This window comes from Talpa europaea (genome assembly GCF_964194135.1).
Source record: "Talpa europaea genome assembly, chromosome: 8".
Taxonomy (NCBI): domain Eukaryota; kingdom Metazoa; phylum Chordata; class Mammalia; order Eulipotyphla; family Talpidae; genus Talpa; species Talpa europaea.
In genome coordinates this window covers 117,440,254-117,464,206 of record NC_140075.1, presented here as the reverse complement: position 1 = coordinate 117,464,206, position 23,953 = coordinate 117,440,254, and the positions used below count along the sequence as shown (strand labels likewise).

The 23,953-nt window shown below is 45.8% G+C and overlaps 2 protein-coding genes across 5 annotated transcripts in view; both read left to right on the top strand.

Annotated features, from left to right (window-relative positions):
* Positions 1 to 1,317: 1,317 nt before the first annotated feature.
* GSKIP (GSK3B interacting protein) lies at positions 1,318 to 3,884 on the top strand (the record flags this gene model as incomplete). Its single annotated transcript, XM_084240591.1, has 2 exons — positions 1,318 to 1,578; positions 3,723 to 3,884. Exons 1-2 carry the CDS (start codon positions 1,321 to 1,323, stop codon positions 3,882 to 3,884), a joined length of 420 nt encoding a protein of 139 aa, XP_084096717.1. The 5' UTR covers positions 1,318 to 1,320.
* Positions 3,885 to 8,655: 4,771 nt separating this feature from the next.
* The window catches only part of AK7 (adenylate kinase 7), a gene marked incomplete at both ends in the record, with an annotated part of 62,222 nt that continues 46,924 nt past the window's right edge, over positions 8,656 to 23,953 (top strand). For all 4 annotated transcript variants that reach the window (XM_084240434.1, XM_084240435.1, XM_084240433.1 and 1 more), the window contains 4 exons: positions 8,656 to 8,760; positions 9,725 to 9,919; positions 17,568 to 17,676; positions 21,719 to 21,813. In XM_084240434.1, the coding sequence (XP_084096560.1) occupies positions 8,656 to 8,760; positions 9,725 to 9,919; positions 17,568 to 17,676; positions 21,719 to 21,813 (504 nt within the window). The remainder of the gene's footprint in view (positions 8,761 to 9,724; positions 9,920 to 17,567; positions 17,677 to 21,718; positions 21,814 to 23,953) is intronic.

Below are 23,953 nucleotides of genomic sequence, written 5' to 3'. Positions count from 1 at the left end.
AATTACAGGTTGGGGAGCCATACTACACTCAAGACAGTGAATTCTTAATTTATATCAGAGAAATGAAATCTTAACTTTTAAAGCCCAAAGGTGAAAAAGAAAGCATAATGTGTTCTGAAAGGCCCACTTTACACTCTGAAGCAATCTCATATTCATTAACTTGTCTCATTCATATATTTTGAATTTTAACATTACTCATTACCACCCAGTCACAGAAGAGAATCTAGAACTACCTGGCAGCCTCGCAGTGATATTGAATCAAGTTATCACAAGGAATAATTTCTTCAGATTATCGTGCTTGGGCCAGTTCAAATACATGGCAAAAAGATGAGTCGTTTCAGTGTTGGGATAGCAGGCTAGCCATCTGGAAAGGAAAGCTATGCTGTGTAAGTGAATGAATCAAGGCGGGAGATGGGGTATAGAGAATTACGATAGAGAAGACAATTTGGTTTTTGGTGTTTTGGTTTTTTTTTTTTTTTTTTAAATGTAATCACAGGATGGGAAAGACTATAAACAAAACCCCAAATCCAGAAGTCATGAGAGGCGTCTCAGAGAGGCAGTGTGCTGGAGTGGTTAACGACCAGAAATCTGGTCTCAGATGGCGGGTGCAGTTCTGTTTCTGGTTTTTATAGCTATGTGATCTTGGAACTAAAAATACCTGAAAATGTGCAAAAGGTATTTAATCAAGGGATTATATGCAAACAATAAAACATTCTTTGCCTTTCTAATTGGCAAATATATTAGAAAAGATTAGCAAGTGGTTAGGAGTGCATTCCCCCTCTGGTATCACTGCAGTGTGAATGTTCATTGTATCAATACAAAGTTGAGAGAAAAAAACACCCTGTAAGTGACTGTTAATGGAGACCCTTAATCAGGTTTCTCTTAAAGTCGGTGTTCCTGGAACCTGTCATCAAGGTTTAGCGAGGACTGGCTGAACAGCCTTTTTGGGGAGGGTGAATTGGCCCCATCTATGTAAAGGGAACATATACTTTGAGCAATTCCAGTTCTAAATACCCTAGAAAAATAATTAGTTAAGAAGAAGTAAGTTTTTAAATAAACACTTGATGTTAGCTTTCACATTAAAAAAAAAAAAAGAAGAAGAAGTAAGTACCAGGATTTCTACTGAGACATTGTTTCGAATATCTAATTTATCCATCTAGGGGAAGTAGAAGAGATCCCTTTGTTGAAAATGTGTCGTTGCAATTTTGCTGTGAAGATCTAAAAGTTGTTCCCTTCTGTTTCACACGCTGCTAAGGCACGGCTACTCTGATTCATTTTGGAGGGTCTATCTATCAAGCTCTGCCTCTACCTTTTTGCAGAATGGAAACCGACTGTAATCACATGGAGCTCAGCAGTATGTCAGGACTTGAAGACGAGTCAGAGCTTAATGGTTTTGAAGGAACTGACGTGAAAGACATGAGGCTGGAAGCGGAAGCCGTGGTGAATGACGTTCTCTTCGCCGTGAACGACATGTTCGTCTCTAAGACCCTGCGCTGTGCAGACGACGTGGCCTACATCAACGTGGAGACAAGAGAGCGGGCCAGGTACTGCCTGGAGCTCACTGAGGCAGGGCTCAGGGTAAGTCTTCTTAGGAAAAAAAATAGTTACTTTTGGCCACTTTATCCAGAGGGGTTCTGGGGAGGGGCCTGGAAAGGGTGGTCAGAGAGCATTCAGCACTCAGTAGCACCCAGAATTTTTTTGAAGGAAAACCTTTTTCCTAGAATTTTGTTAATGCTGGAACCTTTCAGCCAATGTGGAAAAGGAGCATTTTTTGGAAGTAAAAAATTTTTGACTTGCAGAGTGTTCTTTTGTTTTGATCATCACCCCCCAAATTACTCTCTTGTCTGTAACAGAATATGCCCACCAAAATGAGGCGCACTCTGCACTGGCTGTGCTGACAGTGAGTTGGTAACAGGATCATTCTCATTCCCTTGAAATGTTTCTTCTGCTAAAGCAACATACTTGATGCCTCGGTTCTCTAGTGTTAGATCAGAGTCAAGTCACAGCAGAGCACCCTGCCTCCAATTTCCATTGGCTCTTTATTCCAAGTGCCTCATTACTGCCTGTGAGCGCTCCAAGGCAGTGGCTTTAATCATAATCCCGAGTTCACAGTAGTAGAAAGCACTCTCTGAGAGCAGGTGGTGCTTTTGGCCCAGTGAGCAAAGAAGCAGACAGAAGAAACTCCACACTTTGGTGGTACTTTACAGTTAGCAGATCTTTAGTCTTGGTCACAGATTTCTGACTTGTTTGCATATGTTGGTCCCCAAAAGTTGCTCAGTATCTGAAGTAGGATAACCTCGTACTGTTCAAGAAGGACGGGGCTGGTCGCTGGATTCAGCTTGCATGGAGGTGAGAGGATTACCTCAGCGGAGACGCTGCAGGCCCATCTCTGCCTCTCCAGCCCTCACGACAACGACAGGGAGAGCTGCTTGGCTGGGAGAGTGGCACCTGAGCTCGCTTTTGGCTAAATCCCTAAATTTGTACTATAAGCTTGAAATCTTTGGAAGTAGATCTTAAATAAAAATAGGCAAATGGAAAGTTGAGATAAAAGCCCCAGGGGAAATTAATTCTCTCCCACACTGAGCAGAAGTGGTTGTGGTGAAAAAGGGTTCGATGGGTCAGAAATCTGAATGGTGAAATTTTAATCATCTTGGCTGAGTCAGCCACCCTCTCTGAATTCTAGCCACTTAATCTATAAAATCTGAAGGATAAAAAGCTAGCCAGGATAAGAGGGATAATTCTATGAATAAAATTATCCAGAAAGATCTGGATGGTAGGTAGTTAAATATTTGTTTTTTCAGTCTGATTCAATTAATATTTTCTGAGTAGCTGCCCTGTCAGGAACTGGAAATCAAAACCATAGGTAAGCCATGACCCCTGTGACCTCTGTCCACCGGGAAGAACAGAGCCCAGCGGGGATGGAAGGGCCCGAGTGGAACTTTGTGATGCATGGTCAAAAGTGGGGTTCTGAAGAGGTGTGACTCACCTTCCTTGGGGTCGGTGTCTGCTTTGCATTAAAAACAGCAACAGCACCACTCTTTTTCATCTGTGTCTTCTATGAAATGTGTCAACTGTGGCTTAAACAGTGTCATAGAATGTAGGCTATGTCGCTTTAACCTTATCAACAAAAACTGATTGCGCTTCATACTGTGCTGGTCAAGCATGACAGAGAGTGTAATCTTGTTCAGGAGAAAAGCTTTGGCTGTCATAAAGGGGGAAACACGCAGAATACTGTGCCCTCTTACGTGGCTAAGGGAAGCATTCGTTTCCCTATTAGATAAGTAACATACTAGTTATAAAGCCAAAAGTAAAGTGATAAGCAATTTCTAGAATTCTTTATCAAAAGAGTCCAAATGAAAGACACAAATATGTTCTAACAGTATGTTATCTGTCTTAGTGCCTCCACCCTCAGTATAGGTGGAATTAAGCAGAAGCACGTTATAGATTGTGAAAATGAGGGCGTGTTTTTGTGGGCCTTTAAAATTCTTTATGTTCTGCTTCCTTAGGATCAGGTAGGTAAATCAGACCTTTTAAATTTTGAGAAAAGAATTCTAAAGAGCATTTTGCCGCTCTCAGTCTCTGTTACAAACTGCTTAAATAGGAAAGGTAATTTTAAGATGCCAGTACTGTTGGTTGAGAAGTTGTCATTAGAGAAGGAGTCACATAAATGTTGGGTTTTGCTTTCTATTAATTCTTCACTTCACTGCTGGTGTCTCTTGTAGGTGGTCGGTCATGCTTTTGACCAGGTGGACGATCATTTACAGACTCCCTACCATGAAACAGTCTACTCCTTGTTGGATACCCTCAGCCCTGCCTACCGGGAAGCATTCGGAAACGCCCTTCTTCAGAGACTAGAAGCTTTGCAAAGGGACGGACAGTCATGACTAAGCTTTTTCCTTCTAGAAGGGGCTGCTGCCAGTACTAAATAAGGCTTGAAGTTCTTGCATATGATCATAGTAGAAAATACATCTTTGGTTTTCTGTCTTTTATCATTTCTTCAAATTTAGGCTGTTGACTCATTCAGAACATTATTGACTAATGAATTGGCATTTTCTGTTTCTGATTCATTAAGAGAATCCTGAAACTGTTGCTGTGACACCATCGTTATTAAGCCATGCAGATTTCTTTTTATAGTAGCTCTGCGTTTCAAAACCTAATCAGTGTTTCATTCTGTTATTACAGGGCTTTGATGCTGCCAGCACTCTCTTTTACATAGGAAAGTCTAGATTTGCACAGTAATATAGGAATTAAAATGACCTAACTTCAAACTTTGATTCAGCTTGCTAAATCAGGGGTTTACTACTAGCTTGAACTGACTTTGTAGTAATTATTTTGCTACTAGCCTTATTGGAAACAAATTATCAACTAGTTTCCCCTGCACAAAATTTGAAAATCACTGCTTCACTTAATCTGTTTATATTAATGTGGACTGATACACATGAATTAACTATATATTACTTAGCTAGTATTAAATGAAGAAGAGACTGAAATCCTTCTGTATTCCTTATTTGCAAAAGCCAGCCAACTAAGAGGACAAACCGTTAGCAAATGAATGTAATAATTACTTGTTTCCAAGATATTTAAGCACATAAGCAAATGTAGGAACAGGTTCCATTCTTTTCCTAATAACAAAAGGCATCTTCAATATGTGTGATTTAAAAGGAAGGAGATTCTGATTTCCTGAAAAACAATATTTTGGCCTGTGTTGATTCTTATTCTGAATGTTTGTTTACATAATGTACAGTATATATTCAGAAAGTATTTTTGCCGCGATGTTTACTTTCTATACTGTAGTGCTTTGGTATTCCCACGGCGCCCCTCTTCCCCCACAGATGTACAGTGTTCGTCTCAATGCTAAATCTACAATGTAATGTGAGTGCATTGTATGGGTTTGAAACCAAAGGATGAATGAAGCATTCAGAGACTTAATATTTGAAAAGGAAGACTCTGTATTTTATATTTTCTTACAGGCATTGAAATTTATGAAGTTAATAAACTATACATACCATGCTGCTAATGTTTTCAAGTACATGTTGAATAATAAGAATTGGGGAGTTGTTTTTTTAATAGTAGTCTAAAGCAGCAGCTGTAGAAATATTGAAGTAAATTCTACATCTGGACACACCTTCATAAATGTGTCAGTTGCGGACTTTTTTTAATCATTATTAAATAATAGCTACTTTTTTTTGGCTCTGAACATCATGTGGGCCAGAGCAAATTCACGTTCAGTTGGGGTCACCGCTCTGGAATGCTTTAATTATGTTTGCTAAGTGCATGTTCATTCTCAGCTTTATTTCCAGATGCTTAACTGTTTGGGCAATGAAGTCTAACTTCAGGTTGAACTTTCTCATGCTTAATCTCAGGCTAACTCTAAAGGATATTTGTAAAGTTTGAATAAAATTCTGTTCACTCATTTTGAGTTAAGTATGAAGAAAAGTGATTGTATGTTTAAAAATGACAATTCTTCGCTTTGTGATAAATGATTGATTCTGAGCGCCTCCGTTTCCATTTGTGAATGTCATGCTGGTACGTCATGGTATGACGTCATAATATGAAGTGAGTTGCTCTTTTATTGCCATGACAGAGGAACAGGGAATACACAGATACAAAGCCCCTCTCTAGATACTGAAACCTCAACTTTGGCTATTTTAAAGAATTTAACCTGATAAATTAACTTCCAGAGGTGGGGGTCCCTCTAAACAAAATAATGCTTACAAATCGGTAAGAAAAAAAGCAAATAATATGATTAAACAAGTCAGGGGGGATAAAAAAAAACAAGTGTCCAGTAACTACTTAAATGCTACTCAGCCTGCCTAGTAACTCAAGAAGGGAAAATAGCTGTAGCTCTACCGATGTTGGGCCATTTCACCTGATTTAATCATTTATTTAAATATAATGACACCAAGAAGAATTTGGGGAGGGGGCACTCTTGCATCCTCCTGGAGGATATATTAATGGAAACTTTCTAGAAAACATTGGTAGCAATCTTTACAAAGTGGGGCCTCCCTGGTGGCGCAGGGGTTAACATGCAGCACTATGAAGCTATCTACAGATCCCCAGCCAGGGAGGTGACCCACATGGCGCAGCAGACCTCTCCTTTCTCACCCACTGCTCCCCTCAGCAGTGTATTTCAGTACATCTGCATGTTGTGCTCCCCACTCTGTCTCTGGTGAATCCCCTCACACCCCCGCTCCATATCTGGCCTCCAACCCAGCTCTTTTATGCATAAATAAATAAACGTATTAAAAAAAAACTTTACAAAGCTTGTAATTTCTATCCTGATTGTGTCCTAGCAAAGGAAATGCCATAGCAGAAGATATATTACAAGGATGTTCATTTTCTCTAATGAAAAATTGGAAAGGCTCTAAAAAGTGGTTAAGTCATACCACATGGTTTTGATGAGAAAATATGCAACCATTAAAAAGTGTGATGAAATTGGCAATAGGGGGAAATTATACTATGGGGACAAAGGCTATGAAACGATAATATATTTTGAAAAATAATCTTACATGTAACAGGAAAAGTGAAATAAAATCTACAATATTAGCATCAGTGAGTGGTACAATAGGTAATTTTCATTTCCTTTATTCTTGTTCACATTTTCCACATTAGCTGGTATGTACTCACTGGAGGGGAAATGCAATAGATACTGTAAGGATGTTTCTCTGTAGCAAATGCACCAAGCCTGCTGAGTTGGGGCTGCGCCCAGGGTCCTTCAGGATGGTGATGAAGAGAATAGAGTACACACCTCATTTCCCATAATGGCTCTCTTCCCACCCTTCCTCCAGGTCCAGAATCGATCATTAAACGCTTCCTGCACAGCAAATCAGCTGATGGTGTACTGATCACCCCACACACTCCAGGGCTCCAAAACAAAATGTGCCTTTGGGCTACTAAGTGGGCAGGATAGGAAAATACCGAGATTCTGATAATGCACCATGTGGACTTCACAACTCTGCCTTCAGCCCCTTTATATCGTGGATGATTTAGCTGAGACTTGAACAGATTGCGGACTGCTCAGCAGCCCATCTAGTAGAGTTGGATCAGAACCCAGATAGGACTCGACCAGCTATCCCCACAGTATGTGGTGATCAAAGCCATCACCAAATTTGCGGTTCTATGAAAGCTGACTTTGAAAGAGGGAAGGAACTACTAAGAGATGCATTCACTGGTAGAACAGAATATCCTTTCCTAATCTATGGACTTATAAAATTCTCTGGAAGCCGTCCCCTTGTCGCTGTGGTGCTAGCTTATTTGCCTGTTACCATAGTATTTATAAACGAGAATGAAACAAAGGAGAGTTATATTTTATAGTAGCAAGACCCACTGAATATCTTTCAAAGTGCTTAACTGCATTTCCATATGCAGCAACACACACTAAAATCAGGAAATGAAGGCTCATGAATTCTAGAATATTTGAACTGATAAGTCATTTGTAAAGTACTGCCGTATATTCAAGTTTGGCACTGGTGTTGCAGTGAATAACCTTCAAATTGACATCACCTTCTTGTTGATAAAAAGAATTTTGTTGTACGAAAAAACCGCCCAAATTGAGTTTGCAAAATTTCAAAGTGTTCATTATTTTATCAAATCAAAAGAGTTTTAACAAGACATACAAAAAGAGAGGGAAGGACAAAAAATAATGAAAATTCTCCCATTTATATCTTAGGTGATCCTAACCGCCCTATTAAACTGGTGGTTTTCTCTGTTACAGCCAAAAGAACAGCTTGGGGAAGGTTAAAACATGGCCCCAATCTCCCACAAGCGACTGCAGAGCTGACACACAAAGCCAATCCATCTCCCGACTGTCCAGAGCCTGCAAGCTGTCAGGAGTCGCCTCCACTTCATGAGCAATGGTGGAGGGAGGGGCAGTGGGGAGAGGGAAACAAGATCACTCCCTGTGCTAAAGAGTTAGCAAGTTAATGTTTAAATGACAAAAATAATCCAGTAGCATCAGGCTATTCTGAGACAGGATGTTTTCGTAGTTCTCCACTATAAAAAGAATGGGTCTTCTCATTGCGCATTAATCTAGCCAACTGCGTGTCCACTCCCATCCAAAAAGGTCAAAGGGCAAAACTGCCAAGTCCCTTCCTTTGTGAATGTGGGTGAATCTCCAGCACAAATGGCCCCACCCCACCCCACCCCCACGAAAGAGACTCTGAAGCCAGTGGAACCCCGTGGACCAGACAGCAACTGGCCGCAAGGTGGGGGCCCTCAGGCCGCCCTTTGGGTGTCCTGGACCTCAACCCCCATGGCAGCAGCTCTTCTTTGCAGTAGAGGTGGATACCACAGCCTCCGGGTCAGGCCGTCCTACAAGGTGAGGTTCGCTAACTCCCACATCCCAGAGAGGTCCAGACGGTGGCTTCACCTTTCAGCCCTCGGAGCCCACCTGGACGTGCCCCGCAGTCTCTGAAAGGTGAGAGGAAACAGGCCGCAGGGCAACCCCGGGGGCCCGGAGGGAAGGCGCGCTGGGCGGCGGGCTGACGACGCGTAGCAGGCCGCTGGGGCCGGGGGACTCCCCCCGGCGCCCCGGAAAGTCCTCCAGGCGCGGGAAGGGAGGCCCCGCCCCGCCCCCCACAGGCCCCGCCCCGCAGGCCCGCGCGCCCGCCCCCTGGGCAACGAGACGCCTTCTCCTTAGCAACCACCGCGCCCGGCATGGCCGAGGACGAGGAGGCCGCTGGCCCGACTGAGAAAGTGATCCGGGTGCAGAGGGTCTTCATAAACCTGCTGGACTCGTACAGCAGTGGAAACATCGGGAAGGTGAGCGCGGCGGGCCAGAGTAGAACCCAGGCCCCAACTTGCAGGCCTCGCCCCAGTTCCCGACCCCAGCGGGGCCTGCCCCCCACCCCCGGCGCTGTCAGGGTCTCCCCAGAGGGAGAGTCCCTATGCTGGACACGGCCCATGCCGCCTGGCCCCGTCCGCACCCGGAATAGACAAGCGTCCCCCTTGGAAGCCCGGAGTTTGGTGTCCGCGCCCGGCCACGACCTTCCCTGTAAATGGGGGAAACAGGCTCAGGAGGGGGAAGGGCCAGCGCGCTCCCGGGGAGTGGGCCCAGGACCTGGACGCACAGCCCAGGGCTCATTAGGAGTGTCTGCATCGGTCACGTGTTAACTTGATTAAAAGATTAATTTTGGGGATATTGCGTCCATTAGAACCTTACTTGAATTAAGCCCACCTAGTTCTTTTACCTTTTTTTGTAGTATTTATTTATTTACGCATACAAGAACTGGGGTACAGGCCAGGGGTGTGGGAGTGAGAGGATCCACCCCCCAGAGACAGAGCGGGGAGCAGAACAGGCAGACTGACTGAATTACACTGCTGAAGGGAGCGGCGGGCGAGCCCGGAGAGGTCTGCCGCTCCGTGTGGGTAGCCCCCTGGTCGCCCAGGGATCAAACTTGCGCTGCAGAGGCTGAGGACAGCTTCACGGGGCTGTGCTTAGCCCCTTGCGCCACCAGAGACGTGGCTACTAGCAAATTTAAATTACCCACGTGGGACCCTTGCAGGTCTACAGTCCTGTTAGATGAACCGGGCACACACCTGCCCGATGCCAGAGCAGGGCCAGGCCGCATCCTTAAGCAAGTTCTTCGAGCTGCCTGAGCGCCTGTCTACGATCATCTCAGAGTGTCACAGGGACGCGGGGGGAGCTTCGCCTGGGAGCGCCATGAGCCCGCCCGCCATATTGCAAGTTGTGCTTAATATTGGGGGAATTTCCTTTTTCCTGCAGTTTCTATCCAACTGTGTCGTGGGGGCTTCACTTGAAGAAATTACAGAAGAGGAAGAAGAGGAGGATGAAAGCAAGTCTGTCATGCCCGATGCCTCGACGGCCAAGCTGAAGGAGGGCACCTTCCAGGTGGTGGGCACGGTGTCCCAGCCCCAGCCCGAAAACGCCGGGACCAGATTCGCCCTGGAGACCTACCACGTAAGTGCGCCCGCTGCACCCCCCTCCGGGAGCCAGCGACCCCCCTGTTCTGCAAACGCGGAGCTGGGGGGCCTGGGGGCAGGGCGAGCGTGCGCCTGCGCCTGTGATGGAGACAGCAACCCGGCCTCCACGCTGAATTCTTCCCCGCCAGCCTTCCCACCCTCCCGCGTGGGCGCACGCACGGCGCAGCGCTCCTGGACGAGTTTGCACGCTCGCTCGGGAAGTCTGGCGGGAGGCCTCGGGCATCCGCGGACCCGGTGGGGACCTCAGCGGACCTCAGGGCCTTCAGCGGACCCCCGCCTGCCTGGGGGACTTTCACATCGGCCTGGACTCAGCCTTGGAAGTCCCTGGGGAAGGGAGGAACAGGGTCAGGGAGGCCTTGTAAGAAGGACGCGCAGGCAGCACCTGCCCACGAGGAGTGCTGAGAGCAGCATTTCAGCAACGCTCAGTGGCTTTCCTTCCCTTGGACGGCAGGTCTCGATAAAAACACAAAACGGGGTTTCAGCTTCTTTCTGTCAAGTTTGAATTTGACTGCTTGAGCTCCACAGCACTTCTTTATCTATTTAAATTCGCGGAAAAGAAGTCCTCCAGCGGGGTGGCAACTCCCAGACCTTGAGAACAAAGCCTCTTAGTATTAAACTGCAAGGTGGGCTCTTCCCTCCTCTGTCCTCTTGGCCCAAGGATGGGCACTCGCTCCGGGGGCTGGTGGAGAACTCCACCGACCCCTCCCCACAGGCTTGGGATGTTGCTTGATATGACTTGACATGACAATTGCTTAATCCAGCCACCACCCCCTTCCCTGGCTCTGATCCCACAGCCAGACTGTCCTTAACAGTGAGACCCCCATGTCCCCAGGACACCTGAATTTCTGTTGTTTTTCTAATTGTCTCTAAGGAGGAAGGGCCCCATAAAGGGTACACTTGTAGTAAGTCAAAATTTCAAATAGATGTTATGTATTCGTGTTTATAAAGAAAATAGTGATAAATTAGGTGTTCCCAGGAATGTACTCTGCCCTGCCTTGCCCCAAGCACCACACAGGGGCCTGGTGGTGATGTCTGCAAAGGAGAACAGTCCTTTGGTACCCAGATGCTCAGGGAAAACATACCATCATATTGCCATCTTGTGGAGAAATAGTCCAGGCTCCACGTGACACGTTCCACATGGTCCACATCTGAGACATTTAAATATACTTCAGAGAAGGTTGTCCTCCAGACCAACTCCTCCGTCAGCCTGCCTGCTACTTCCAGACCTATCATACAGCTTTGCATATGCTGTTCCCTGGAACAGACTTTTTCCCCCTCATCCAACCAATCCAGTCATCTTTCAAGACTTTCCACAAAGAATGTGTCTAAATAAGGAAGCCCCTGTTTCTCCCAAGGTCAAGCCAAACAAAGGCTCTGAAGGCCATGAAAGCCATGCTGAGAGGTGTCCAGCAGACTCACAGAAAACATTTGCACATCACCCATTTTTTGACAGCCCAAGACCTTGAGACTCTGAATGTGGCCCAGATAGCCTGTGAAGAGTGCCCGCAGGATAAACAAGCTAGACAACTACACCATGCGCCAAGTCAGCCATGGGGAAGATGACAGCAGCACCCTGTGTTTATGGTGCATGTCAAGGCCCACAAACACCAGTCAAACAGGCAGTGAAGAAACCCTGTGACATTGACACATCCAAGGTCAACACTGTGATCAACTGGCATCTGACTAGGATGCTTTAGATGTTGTGAAGAAATTTGGGACAATCAAGCTAAGTCCAGCTGGTTAATTCTAAATAAAAACTTTTCACCACTAAAAAAAAAATATTAACTGAGAGTGCCACCTCCCCCTGGAAGCCCTTTGTGATTCCCATTTCTTCCCCACTCCCAGCTTGGATTCTAAGCTCTTTTCTTATGCTTCCAGTGCATCCTTTACCTGCCTAAATCATAGCACTGGTCACACTCCATGGCTGTAATCTCTCTGCAGTGGGTCACACTGACTGTAACTGACAGCTCCTTTAGATCAGAGACTGCACCTCATTTATTCTGTTTCCCCATGTATCTTGGGCACCCAGCCCAGCCACAGGCAAAAGTGAAGTGAGTCCCTTACTGCCATCTTTGGGAACTTTCTTCACCATTTACCCCCTTCACACTCTACTGGGTCTTCACTTTCCACTGGCTTCTTTCTTTTCATCTATACAGTCATCCCTCATGTGGGGGCTGCAGGCACGATTAGCTCTGGGATGCTCAAGGCCCTTCTATAAAGGGACTTGTGTTTGCATATAACCTATGCACATCTTCCCACATACTTGAAATCAACTTGAGATTTCTCACAATGGCTCATACTATGTAAATGCCATGTCAGTACATTTTATTCTGCATTGTTTAGGGAATAATGACAAGAAAAATAATAAATGTTCAGCACAGTTGCAACCATCACAGGCCTAACTACACAGCACTCATTTTCCATCTTCCCTGGGTTGAGGCCACTAATGCAGATTCCAAGGTTATAGAATTCTGACTGTATGTGTGCTCAAACCTTCCTCACTGTAACAAAATACTCCATTTGGCCCCCCGCCAGCTACCAGCCTCTTCCTCTTCCCCTGACTCCTGCCATCACTGAACTTGAAGAGGGATCAACCACACTTGCAGGTCTCCCAGGTCCGCCAGTGCTAGCAGGTTCTGTCCCTCCCACATCACAGGAAATGCCAGGGTCTATGTCCCTGGGGAGCTCCTAATTCCCATGGCCTATCTCCCTTGGCTTCCCCCACAGCAGCCTGCTGGTTCCTGGGGGGAATCTCTCTTCCCACCTCTTGCAGCCTTTCCAAGTTGACTTTCCTATGTACCTCCTGCTCTTCCTCAGGTTCTTCCCTGCCTCCTTGTTCCAGAACTCCCCTCTTTGCATAATCGGTATCCTTCCCAAATGGTATCGCTCCAAGTCTTATGGGATCAGGTGCCCCACACACGCCAGTGCCTTTCAATCAGTCTCCAGTTCCTGCTGACCTGAAAATCCAGCTGCCTCTCAGTCTACTCTCCTCATGTTCTACAGACACTGCTGCGTCAACATACCCCAAATTAAATTTCACATTCCACACAACCTCTCTGCCTGTTTCACTCCTAATTTTTATTAAGGACCTTGCAGTCTCTATCAGTTTGGGTTCTTTTTGTCTGAGAGTAATAGGAAGAATGTTAAAAGGCAATGTAAACTCTTTCATAAATAAGGAAATTCCTTAGTTTAGGAGCTTGGCAGCCCCAAGGACGAATAGGCTTCAGGACTGTCATGATCTAGGGGTTCCAGCTCCCTTACCTTCCCCTTCCTGGGCTCTGCCTGTCTCTAGAGGCAACTTAACCCTCAGACCAGCACCAAGGCTGCAACAGTCCTGGACTTTGTATTCATACACAGCCACACACAGACTGTCTCAGAGAAAGGATGGACATCACAATAGCCACTCACCACAGAGAAATTCCTTGATTCTCATTTTCTTGAATTGAGTTACATGGCTGTTATGGATAGGACAGCCGATGAAGTTCTCTGCATTAACAAAGACTCGGAGTCTAAATGAATTTGCAGCAGAGGAAGGCTGGGGAGAGCCATCAAGAGAAGTTCTGCCTTTCACTCTCCCAGCCCAAGCTTTTATTAAAGATATGAACAAAGGAACAAGAAAATAGAACGCAATTCTGTTTTTGCTTATACAGATTAATGAGTTACTGCTGAAAACAAGTTTTCCTGGTTAGTAGGGAACATGCACACAAGCCAGCACGTCCTCAGAGAACAGGAGTCAATTCTAGGAACAAGTTCTGTTTGCAGAACTTCTAATGTCCTGGAACTCCATATGCAGAGTAAACGGGTGCTCTCCAAAAACCCCAGCTCCCTTTAGGGCAGCCGGCTCACAACACACAGCCGTTTCTGAACCATTTAGCCCTCAATCAATAAGGTCCATCCCTTAAGCTAATGATAGAGTAAGTTTCCCACAGGCTGACAAGGCGGGTATCTAAACAAATTTGGGGTTCTGATGGGGAGGAAGAAAAGGAAATGCATGTTTGTAGAAAACCAAAAGACTCCTTTACACTGTGCATCATGCACTTGCCCCACCCCCACAGCTGAAGCTGGGAGTCACATGAGCTCTTGGCCCCCCTTCTCTGCATATCCTCTTGGCCAAGGGATCCTCGGTCTATCTCTTCAATACTCTCTAGCAGTCCCTTCCTTCCAGCCCCACAGCCACTTGCTTTAGCTCAGCTCTCCATCGTCTCTCCCTGTGTGCCTGAATTTGGCTCAGTGCATGTATACTGAGCACCCTGAGGATCCACAGGCGAACATGGGACTCTCGCTCCCAGTCCAGCAGGGACTCTGAGATCAGTTGCCGTATAGCAGTCCAGTCGACATGATGATGGAGGTGGGCACCCAGCACCGGGGAAAAGGCTGTCCGTGAGTTCTCAGTCTTTTCTAAACAGCCAGGCAAAGGGAGTTTTAAACCTCTCCCTACCACACTGATGAAGGCCCCTAAACCCCTCTGATCTGGATATCCTGTAGCCTCCATCAGCACAGTGCAAAGGGCCTCCCTTTAGGAGGCTGGACTCTACTGCAGATGCTGGGACTGGGGCTGAGTAGAGTTGCCAGGCAGATGAGGAAGCAGGAAGTTCATACAAGGGGGTGCTTTGCAATATAAAGCATTGTATAATAGAGCACGGTTTGTGGGGAGGGAAGCCACAGGGAAGAAGAAAGACTGACATTAAAGGTGATGGAGAGTAGAAGATGGAAAACACTACACTGATCCAGGGTGTGAAATGTGCCTCTGCCTGGCTCAGTAAACCACCGGCTAACCCTGAACACCCCAGACACTGCCAAGTGAGTTCTTATTCACCCTTCTGACCCAGCTCAAATGTCAACTCCAATGACTCATAATTACATTCTCCCAAAAGTCCATCAAACCTCAAATATACCACCACGACAGCTTTTTCCATATTGGGTGCTCAGCTAAGTAAGAAGCTGTAAAGTAACCTGTCTTGCTGGCTACAATGTGTCCTGTAGTGAGTGCCTTCTTATAATTTTTCCATCAAGAATAGGTTACCTGCGAGGCTGCCCTCAGCCTCCGCAGCGCCGGTTCGATCCCCAGGTGCTCCCCGGCCACCTGAGGAGGGTCCCACATGGCGCGCAGACCTCCTGCCGCCCGCTCCCCTCAACAGTGTACTTCGGTCTTTCTGCCTGCTCTGCTCCTCGCTCTGGCTCTGGTGAATTCTCTCACCCTCCCGCGCTTCTGACTGTACCCAGTGCATGTATAAAACAAACAAACAAACAAACAAACAAATAAATAAATAAATAACATGCCTCTATTAAAAAAAAAATCTTGCTAAAAAAAAAGAATAGGTTACCTTTTTCTAAGTTGTACAAAGTCTATGGGTATGTTTAGCTGTGTTCCTGTCTACATTAGACTATAGTTATTTACTAAAAGTTTTACCAATAACACACTCAGAGACACATAACCACAATTCTCCTAAGTATCAGCACTCATATACTATCCATTTTTGCCTCTCTCCTTAGGGTGAGAACAGGGCCCACAATGTGTGTTGGGTGAACAAAGGAGCATATGAATGTGGTCATTAACATCTGGTCAGGACAACCACCCTCTTGAAAATGTTCCTGTTTCATCCTAACTATGATTATGATTTAATAAGTGTATGTGCCTGGATACCACTCTCACTACTTTTTACAGGTTAAATCACAGATGCTCTATCTTTCTTCTTTGAAAGAGATCTGGAACACACCCTGCCCAGAACACACCACATCAGGAACACATCTTGTACTTCTCCCATTCCCCCAGTGTTCTTTCTCCCACGGGTCATTTCTGACTCTAGATTGCTCTCTGGGGTACTGGGAAAGCAGTGTCCTCTCACATTGTCCTGCTACTGACATTAAGAAAATCCATGTTTGGATCAGCATTTTCTCTTACATATTCCTGTCCAGAAAATAAACTGAGTGGACAATGTTATGGGTTGAAAGTCATCCTCTCCAAGAAAGATGCACTGAAGTCCAAACCTCCAGGACCTCAGAATGTGATTTTATTTGGTGATCAAGTCAATAGGAGGTTACTAGGGTGGGCCCCTCATCTAACATGATTGATGTCCTTAGGAAAGGGGGAGATTTGGCCCCAGACATGTGCACAGAAAAGCATCACATGTATATGAAAGCAGAGAGTTAGGTAATATATTGACAAGCCAAGGAGCAGCAACTCACCAGAAGCAGAAGAGACCCTGGAGGAAATCCTCCCTCCCAGCCCTCAGCAGAAACCACCCCCACCAGCAGCTCAATCTTGGACTTTTAGCCTCCAGATCTATGAGACAAAATTTCTGTAGTTTAAGCCACTCAGTCTGCACTCCTTTGTCACAGTGGCCCTAGGAAATTGAAACAGCTGGAATACAAAAGAACTTCATAGAATCGGGCTAGAGAAATCAGCAATTCCTGCTGTTGAATTTAACAAGGATATGTTAACCTGGCCAATGAAGTCATCTCATTTCACAAGGAAAAGGCATCTCATCTACTTTTCTAACCAAGTTGTGTGGCAGGAAACTGAGTTTAATCTGAAAATACTGCTTTAATACCACGGGTCAAGGAACTGTGGGGAATAGCTGACCCTCAGGACAATGAAAATAACAAGTGCAAATCCCGGCTTGGAAATGCAGGATCCTCTATGGTTCTGCTAATACCCAGCTGTGGTATCGCACTCCTGGGAAATGTGCCGCCATTCACGCAGCCAGGAGCAGCTCATTAAAACACAATGATCGGGCCTCCCCGGTGGCGCAGCGGTTGAGCGCTGGGTTGCGAAGCTGCCCGCGGCCTCTGCAGCGCCGGTTCGATCCCCGGCTGCTCCCCGGCCACCGGAGGAGGGTCCCACATGGCGCGCAGACCTCTCCTGCCGCCCGCTGCTCCCCTCAGCAGTGTACTTCGGTCCTTCTGCCTGCTCTGCTCCCCACTCTGGCTCTGGTGAATTCTCTCACCCTCCCGCGCTTCTGACTGCACCCAGTGCATGTGTAAACAGAACAAACAAACAAATAAATAAAATAAAAAAAACCATGCCTCTATAAAAAAAAATAATAATAATAATAAAACACAATGATCACCAAAGTTACTTTTGTCTAATGTAAGAACTTTATATTTTTTAACCATTAAAAGTTTCTGTGTGTTTAAAATATTCCCAACTGTCAAATGTAATAAGGTACCTTACATCTAGAAAGGGAGCAGATTAATTCCATCTCGGGGATTCTGAAACAATCCACATTAATCACTCCTCAACATTTCTAAGTGATTCAAGACATGTAATTGCTCAAATAATCTTGCATAGAGTTTGAGTTCCATTTAAATGCCTGGCACGTCTTCTTTCAGTGCATGTACTAATTCTTCCCTTCTGAATTGGGGCTTAAATAGCATGTAGAAATAGTACCTAAGATCATTATACAATTTGTTAATCATCCGTTCCTGGCCATTTTCATAAATTCTTTGTTACTTGAAAACTACACACATAAGAGCGTCAAAATTCCATTTTAACTAGAAATCTCTCTGCAAGAGTTTCCTGTGGGACACTTCAGTGCAGCGTATCTAATTGGGAAGTTGTAGTTCCATCCAAAAATTGAAGTTGCTGTTACCTTCTGGCAACAACTGTCAATTTCCTCTTGCAGGCCATCTCACGAGAAGACCTCCTCATGCGTCTGATGGAGTGTGATGTCATCATCTACAACATCACCGAGAACCTGCAGCAAGTGGAAGAGGCAGTCTGGGCAGTCTCTGGTCAGTGGGGTCTAGGCGTTTCCCTCCAGAAACACTATTTTTGTGCAGTTTACTTTGCCTAAGAGTCTTAGTGAACAGTAGGCAAATGAGGACCCTGGAACTCACTTAAACCCATGACTCACTTGAAACAGGAAATGGAATCGGGTCAGTGACTGTGCCTGCAGGTAGTGCAAAAAGAGGAACTGGGGCGTATTGAAAATAAATGGATTCGAACTGGGCCCACAACACTAGCAGTGGTCAGGAGCGCTGCAGCAGGGAGGCGGGGAGAGCCTTTATAGATGAAAGGCGGAAGCAAAGCAAGGAAATGATCTGATTGGCTGTTGAGGAAGCATCCCCTTGTCTGGAGGCGCCTCGCTGCCACTCTGATTGGTTGTCCTTAGGTTTGGTTTCTTTAAAGCATTTGCAGATTTGTCCTTAGGTTTGGTTTCTTTAAAGCATTTGCAGATTTAGGTTTTGACTTGCTTAAGCAGACTGTTGAGCTATTAGAACCACCCCAACCTGCAGACAGTTGGGGCCTCCAAAGAATGGAGGTTTTTGATCACTAAAAGATCGTTGACTTCAAAATTCAGTGCTCTGGAAGCACTGCCAGGGGAGGCAGGATTGAATGTACTGGGAAGATGCAAAGATAAATAAGAAAAAGAAATCATTAAAAAAAAAAAAAGATTATACCCTCAAGGTCCCCTAGTCCTAAAGGAAAGCTAAGGCAGCAAACAAGAAACTTTAATGGGAGACAGGGATGTTCAGGAGCAAGGAATCACAGGAGGGGTATGATTTTAAGAGGAGCGAAATTGTGTGAGGATCTGATTGATTCAACAAATACTCCCTGTAGCAAAGGTCAAGAAGGGCATGCAGGGAATGTTTGCTCTTTTAAAACACTTCGGAAACTGTAAAACGTTGTAAGGACCTTGGGTGTAAGGGAACAAGGTGATGTTATTAGCAATTTGGTACTTTTGTGTGACTCATCTCCTCTTTAAGTTGGGAGCAGAGGAGAAAGCAAATCAACTTAAATGAATCATCCCTCTAGGCTAGAAGGGAAAGCCAAGAAAACTCAGCACCATACATTTCAATATTATTTTTAACACTTCAATATTTATTTTTTTAGGCGAATTAGGTCAGGGGTCAGCTAGTTTGTTCTGTAAAAGGCCAGAGTGTGAATTTTTTTTTTTTAGCCACTTTATCATAATTGTGAGAAAACAGCCATAGACGATATGTAAATGAAGGGGCTGGATTCCAAAAAACTTGATTTGCAAAACAGGTTGAACTTTGCGGCCCTTGAATGAAATCAACATCATAACTTTAGTTTGGCTTAAATTCAAAGAAATAGAACTGAACCTCAGGAACGATTTGATCAAAATCAGGGAAATAAGGATGGCCAAGTGTTCCATGGTGTGGGGATTTGACTTCTCAGTTATGACTTTCATTCAGGAAAGCCACAAATCAGAAACACAAACCTTGTTTCAGCTCTTGGCATGCAGCCTGTTTGAAGCCTACTTCCTGCATTTTGTCCCTTTGCAAATATTTGCAGATGATGGTAACTGCCCTCTGAAATAATCCAGCCACCTAAAACCACCATCCCATGAATGTTCCCTGTGTTTTGTTTTGTTTTGTGCCAGGCTTCCTTTGAAAATGGATTTTTCTACAGAATGTCCACTTGTCATTTTCTTTATTTTTTTTTTTCTGAAATAAAATCTGGACATATTTTGAAAATTAAAAAGGATAATAAGGCTTATAATAAAAAGGTAAACTTCCCTGTGTTTTCAGAGGAACCTCATTTAACCTACTTTTCCTTTTCATACATTAAATGCCTGCGTTGATGTCCTCTGAATTTTAGAGGGGAACCACTGCCTTCCTCCAGGAACAGAAGAGATTCTCACCTCTCACAGCTCACAGCCCCCACACCCCAGCCCCTGCAGGGAACTTACTGCTTCTCAATGGTTGACACAGCATTTCTTTTCATCAACTTGAATTAAGAGAATATGTTTCACTCCTTCCCTTTTCATTCTAATAAAGATCTTTAAGTAATCAAGAAAAAACTATTTTCAAATGATAACGCTTGCAGAGACTATTTTCAAGTTCACAAAGTATTTTATCAAATGATGGCACATATGCAAATAATTGCGCTCACTTTTCCATAATTAAGGAAAGCTGCCCTATGGCTATTTTACGAGTCAGGGAGATTAAGGAACGCTCATGTAAGTAAAGGCGGTTTTTGGCCTCCCAGGCCAGAATCTGGAGCCGTTTAACTCTCCTGTCTGCCTCCGCCCTGCACAGTATTCCATTGATTTTTCCCTTCGTTGACCCATCTGATGCTGGGTTTTTTTTAATTAATTAATTTATTTTCTTACATCTTTGTTAACTTTTGGACGGTGTTTGATTTATCCCTTCAGGTGTAGTCCCCGTATTTCTCCCACCAGCACAGCACCCATGACCCGTCTCCCCCTTCCTGTGTGCTCTTCCCTCCCCTGTTTTGATTCCTCTCCCTCCCTCTCCCCTGCAGTATGCCTCAGATCTATGGTCAGCTTGCAAGTTTTGTCTTTTTCCTGATGCTGTTTCAATGCTTCATCCAGCCCCTGAAATACCTAGAGGGGCAGGAAAAACCCAGAGGGGCAGGAAGTATGCCCCCCACACCCCAACAATTGTTAATACCTTATTCAATTATTTGTAAATATTTTAATATAAAGTATTTCTCCTGCCTTGATTTTCGTAATTAGTAGCTAAAGAAAGCCAAAATGACAGGAGAAAGGAATGAAGTGCCAGGAATGGGAGAAAACATTTGCGTGCTTGGACAAAATTGAACAAGTGAGCAAGCAGATCACTTTAGACTCATTAAAACGATCATTTAAAAAAAATGGATAACCCAGTTTAGAGGACAGCTGAGGATGCCACGCAGTCCAGAAACAGGCCAGTCTGAAGCACCACAGAGCAGAAAGGGTAAGAAAGCGAGACTGAACTGAAGACAGGCGATGCTGTTAATAGAAAATAGAAACTGAAAGTAACATTTGCGTTTGGGATTTACATGTGGAGGTAGTGTCTGAATCCTTTCTCATGGCAGGGTTGGAATCCATAGGTTTATCAGGTTCCGATTTCAGCATTTTCTGGTCTTGTTTATTTAAACAAAGAATCCCTTAGCTCCTCTGGCAAGTTAGACCTCACTTTGGATATTTTTATTCAGAAGAATGATGTGTCCTGAAGAATACTACAGTAGATCACATGCTGAACACACTCAAGGAGAGCCAGCGTCCGAGGTGTGGAAAGCAGCCCAGAAAGTGACAAGCCCTTAGGAAATGACTTGCTCACCCTTGGGTCTTCGTCCCCGACTCTCCTCCATCCTGACTCTTACGGGTTCTTTCTAATCAAGCCTGCCCACCAAGACATCCCTGCCCACCAACCCACCCCCCCCCGCCTTCCCCCCTCACATCGCCCCCCCCCAACCTATGCAGTCCCCCAGGCACCAGCCATGCTCCCAGGCCAGGTGGAGTGGGGAGGGTGGGCAGACACACTCCAAATTACCTTCTTACACTACAGTTTAAGCGAACGGAACTGCTTGAAGCAAAACCATAAGTGCACCTCACCTTTTAATTAGGGGCCTCTCCAGCCCACCCTCCCAGCCCCTATTCTAGGGGCCCTCTTGCTCCACTGGCCCTCGGGCACAATGGAGAGAACACACCTCCATGAACCCACCTCAGTCCCCTCCTTTGTAAAACAGGGATGATGTTAACAGTGATCATAGTGCCCAAGGCCAAGCCTGTGGTGAGCGGAGCAGGACCACAGGGTAGGGAGAGCGCAAAGCTGCCGGCCAGGAGAGAGAAAGGGGCTACAATTTTGAGCTGGGTTCAGAGGAGGTAGGTCGTGGAAGGGAGAACACCAAAAACAGACCTGGGGAGGGGACAGTGAGGCCCAGGGCTGGCACCGCTCTCTCAAGTTTCTCCCAGCAGGAGTCACTGGAATTCTCCCCGCAGGAGTCACTGGAAGGCCGGCTGGTAACTAACAGGGCACGCTTTCCGCCGGGACTGAATAACCCCTGTGCTTTTTGGCCCTGCAGCACTGAATGAAGAAGTCAGCCATTTTGAAAAGCGCAAGATGTTTATTTTGGTATCCACGGTGATGACCTGGGCCCGATCCAAACCCCTGGATCCAGTAAGTAGAACTTGAGCTTTTCTTTTCTCAACATTTTACCCTTAGTTCTGTGTCATCTGCATGTCGAGGGGCCTTTCTGCAGTGAGCTGGGTTTTCTTACAGCCCTGACCCCTAGCACACTCCATTTTAAGGGGTCCCATTTTGTAAATGCTGCTAAGAAAGAAAACGGAGCTATTGCCCACTTCCTGGCTTGGGTTTCCTGGGTCCTTGAGTCTGGCCAGGAAGGAATTCAAAGCCACATCTCAGCAAAGCCAAGCAAAGCAAACTGTGTCGGGGACAGAGCGAAAGGACAGGGAAGAGGTCCAGGGAAGAACAACAGCAAGGAAAGGTGGGGCCTCCTGCTTTAATGGGGTGCAGGGGCTGATCACTCTATCCCTTCTCGGGGTGCACAGGCACTTCCGGGGTGTTTATTGGTTCATAGGTCCAGGCAAGAGTTTCTAAGTCACTTCCCCTTCTACTGTCCTGGGGGGAGAAGGAGTAGTTACTGGGTCAGGGTCTGCCTTCCCTGCTTTGGTGCTTCTCAGTCTCCTGGGCCTTTAGCGTCCTGCCTGTAAGTGGGGTGGGGGCTGCCTGGTCCCTTCTGGGCAGTTCTTGACTCCCCCCTGGCTTCATCGGCTCTGGCACATGTTTCTTGCGGTCCTGGGTATGTTGGCCATTAATTTTTCTTTAGCCATCACCCTTCCTGCTCTCACTGCAACACTGCTGACTAAACTATCCAGGGGCTGCTTCTTACTTGTGGTTTTTATTTTGAAAAGCGCTGCCTCTTAGACTTACTTAGACCTAAATTTTTGTCATACACATTCTTGTGCACACATTAAAAGGAAAACATGAGCAAAATACAGAGGTTTTCTATCCCCCTAACTTCTTCAGAGTACGGCCTCCCTGGATCACGCCAACGTTCTGTCCACCTCCACACACTCACTCAGCGCCAGGCCTGTGTGTGTCACTTCACAGTAGCTACTTTGCCGTACTTTCCTTGCCTGGAAAGCACCTGGCTACTGCATTGCAGGAAAACACAGGCTCATGGCCCTCCTCCTAGCAAGGCTTATTTTCTTTACTGATATCAGATCAACATTTGCCCGGGAACCGCCTGATTGCTTTATGTGCTGAATCAACACCAATATCATCTAAAAGACATTTTATTTTTTTATTTTTAAAGATTTATTTATTTATTTATACAAGCACTGGGTACAGTCAGAAGTGCAGGAGGGTGAGAGAATTCACCAGAGCCAGAGCGGGGAGCAGAGCAGGCAGAGGGACCGAAGTACACTGCTGAGGGGAGCAGCGGGCGGCAGGAGAGGTCTGCAAGCCATAAGGGACCCTCGCCGGGCGGCCGGGGATAAAACCGGTGCTGCAGAGGCTGTGGGCAGCTTCGCAGCCCAGCACTCAACTGCTGCGCCACCAGGGGAGGCCCAAAAGACATTTTAAAAGGCAACTGGGTCAGCACTCAGTTGGCAAGTAAATCAGCATGAGCAGTGGTGCCCAAGGTCACCCATCGCTTCCTGATGGACTCCCCCATTGACAAGACGCTTTGTAACTTCAGAAATGTCAACATGTGGAAAAAGTGCAAGTTCCCAATGGCGCACATGAAATGTGTACACTGTTATCATGCAGTGCTACTTCGATGATGATAAAATAAGAAGTTATAAAAAATAAGTGAATGAAAATGCACATTTCGAATTTCTTACATGTGGCAAATGCTGTTTGTCTGGTGATGTCTCCCTGGGTGAACAGGAGCGCCTCCAGGGCAGGACTGGAGGTTTCATGTCCTGTTGTGAAGTTCACACGCCTCCTCTACTTGAATGCCAGCACCTCAGGGAGTTGTCATCTGAGTCCTCACAGAGTTCCTGCTGCCCGGGCAGCTGGGAAAGTGTCTGCTACATACTCATTGGTCATTTGGCTGCTTGGCCACTTTGCTGACTTCCCAATTGCCTGAACCCACTCCATTGTCAGCTCACTCCTAGGACTTAAGCAAACTGGGAATTTGTTGACTGACATGATTGTCATGTCGAAAGAGGGACTTCAGGCACAGCTGCATCTAGAGGCTGAAACTGTCCTCACAACTCACTCATCCATCTTTATCACCATTGCTGCTTTTTTCCTCCATGTGAGCTTCATTCTCAGGCCAGCTTGCCCTTCC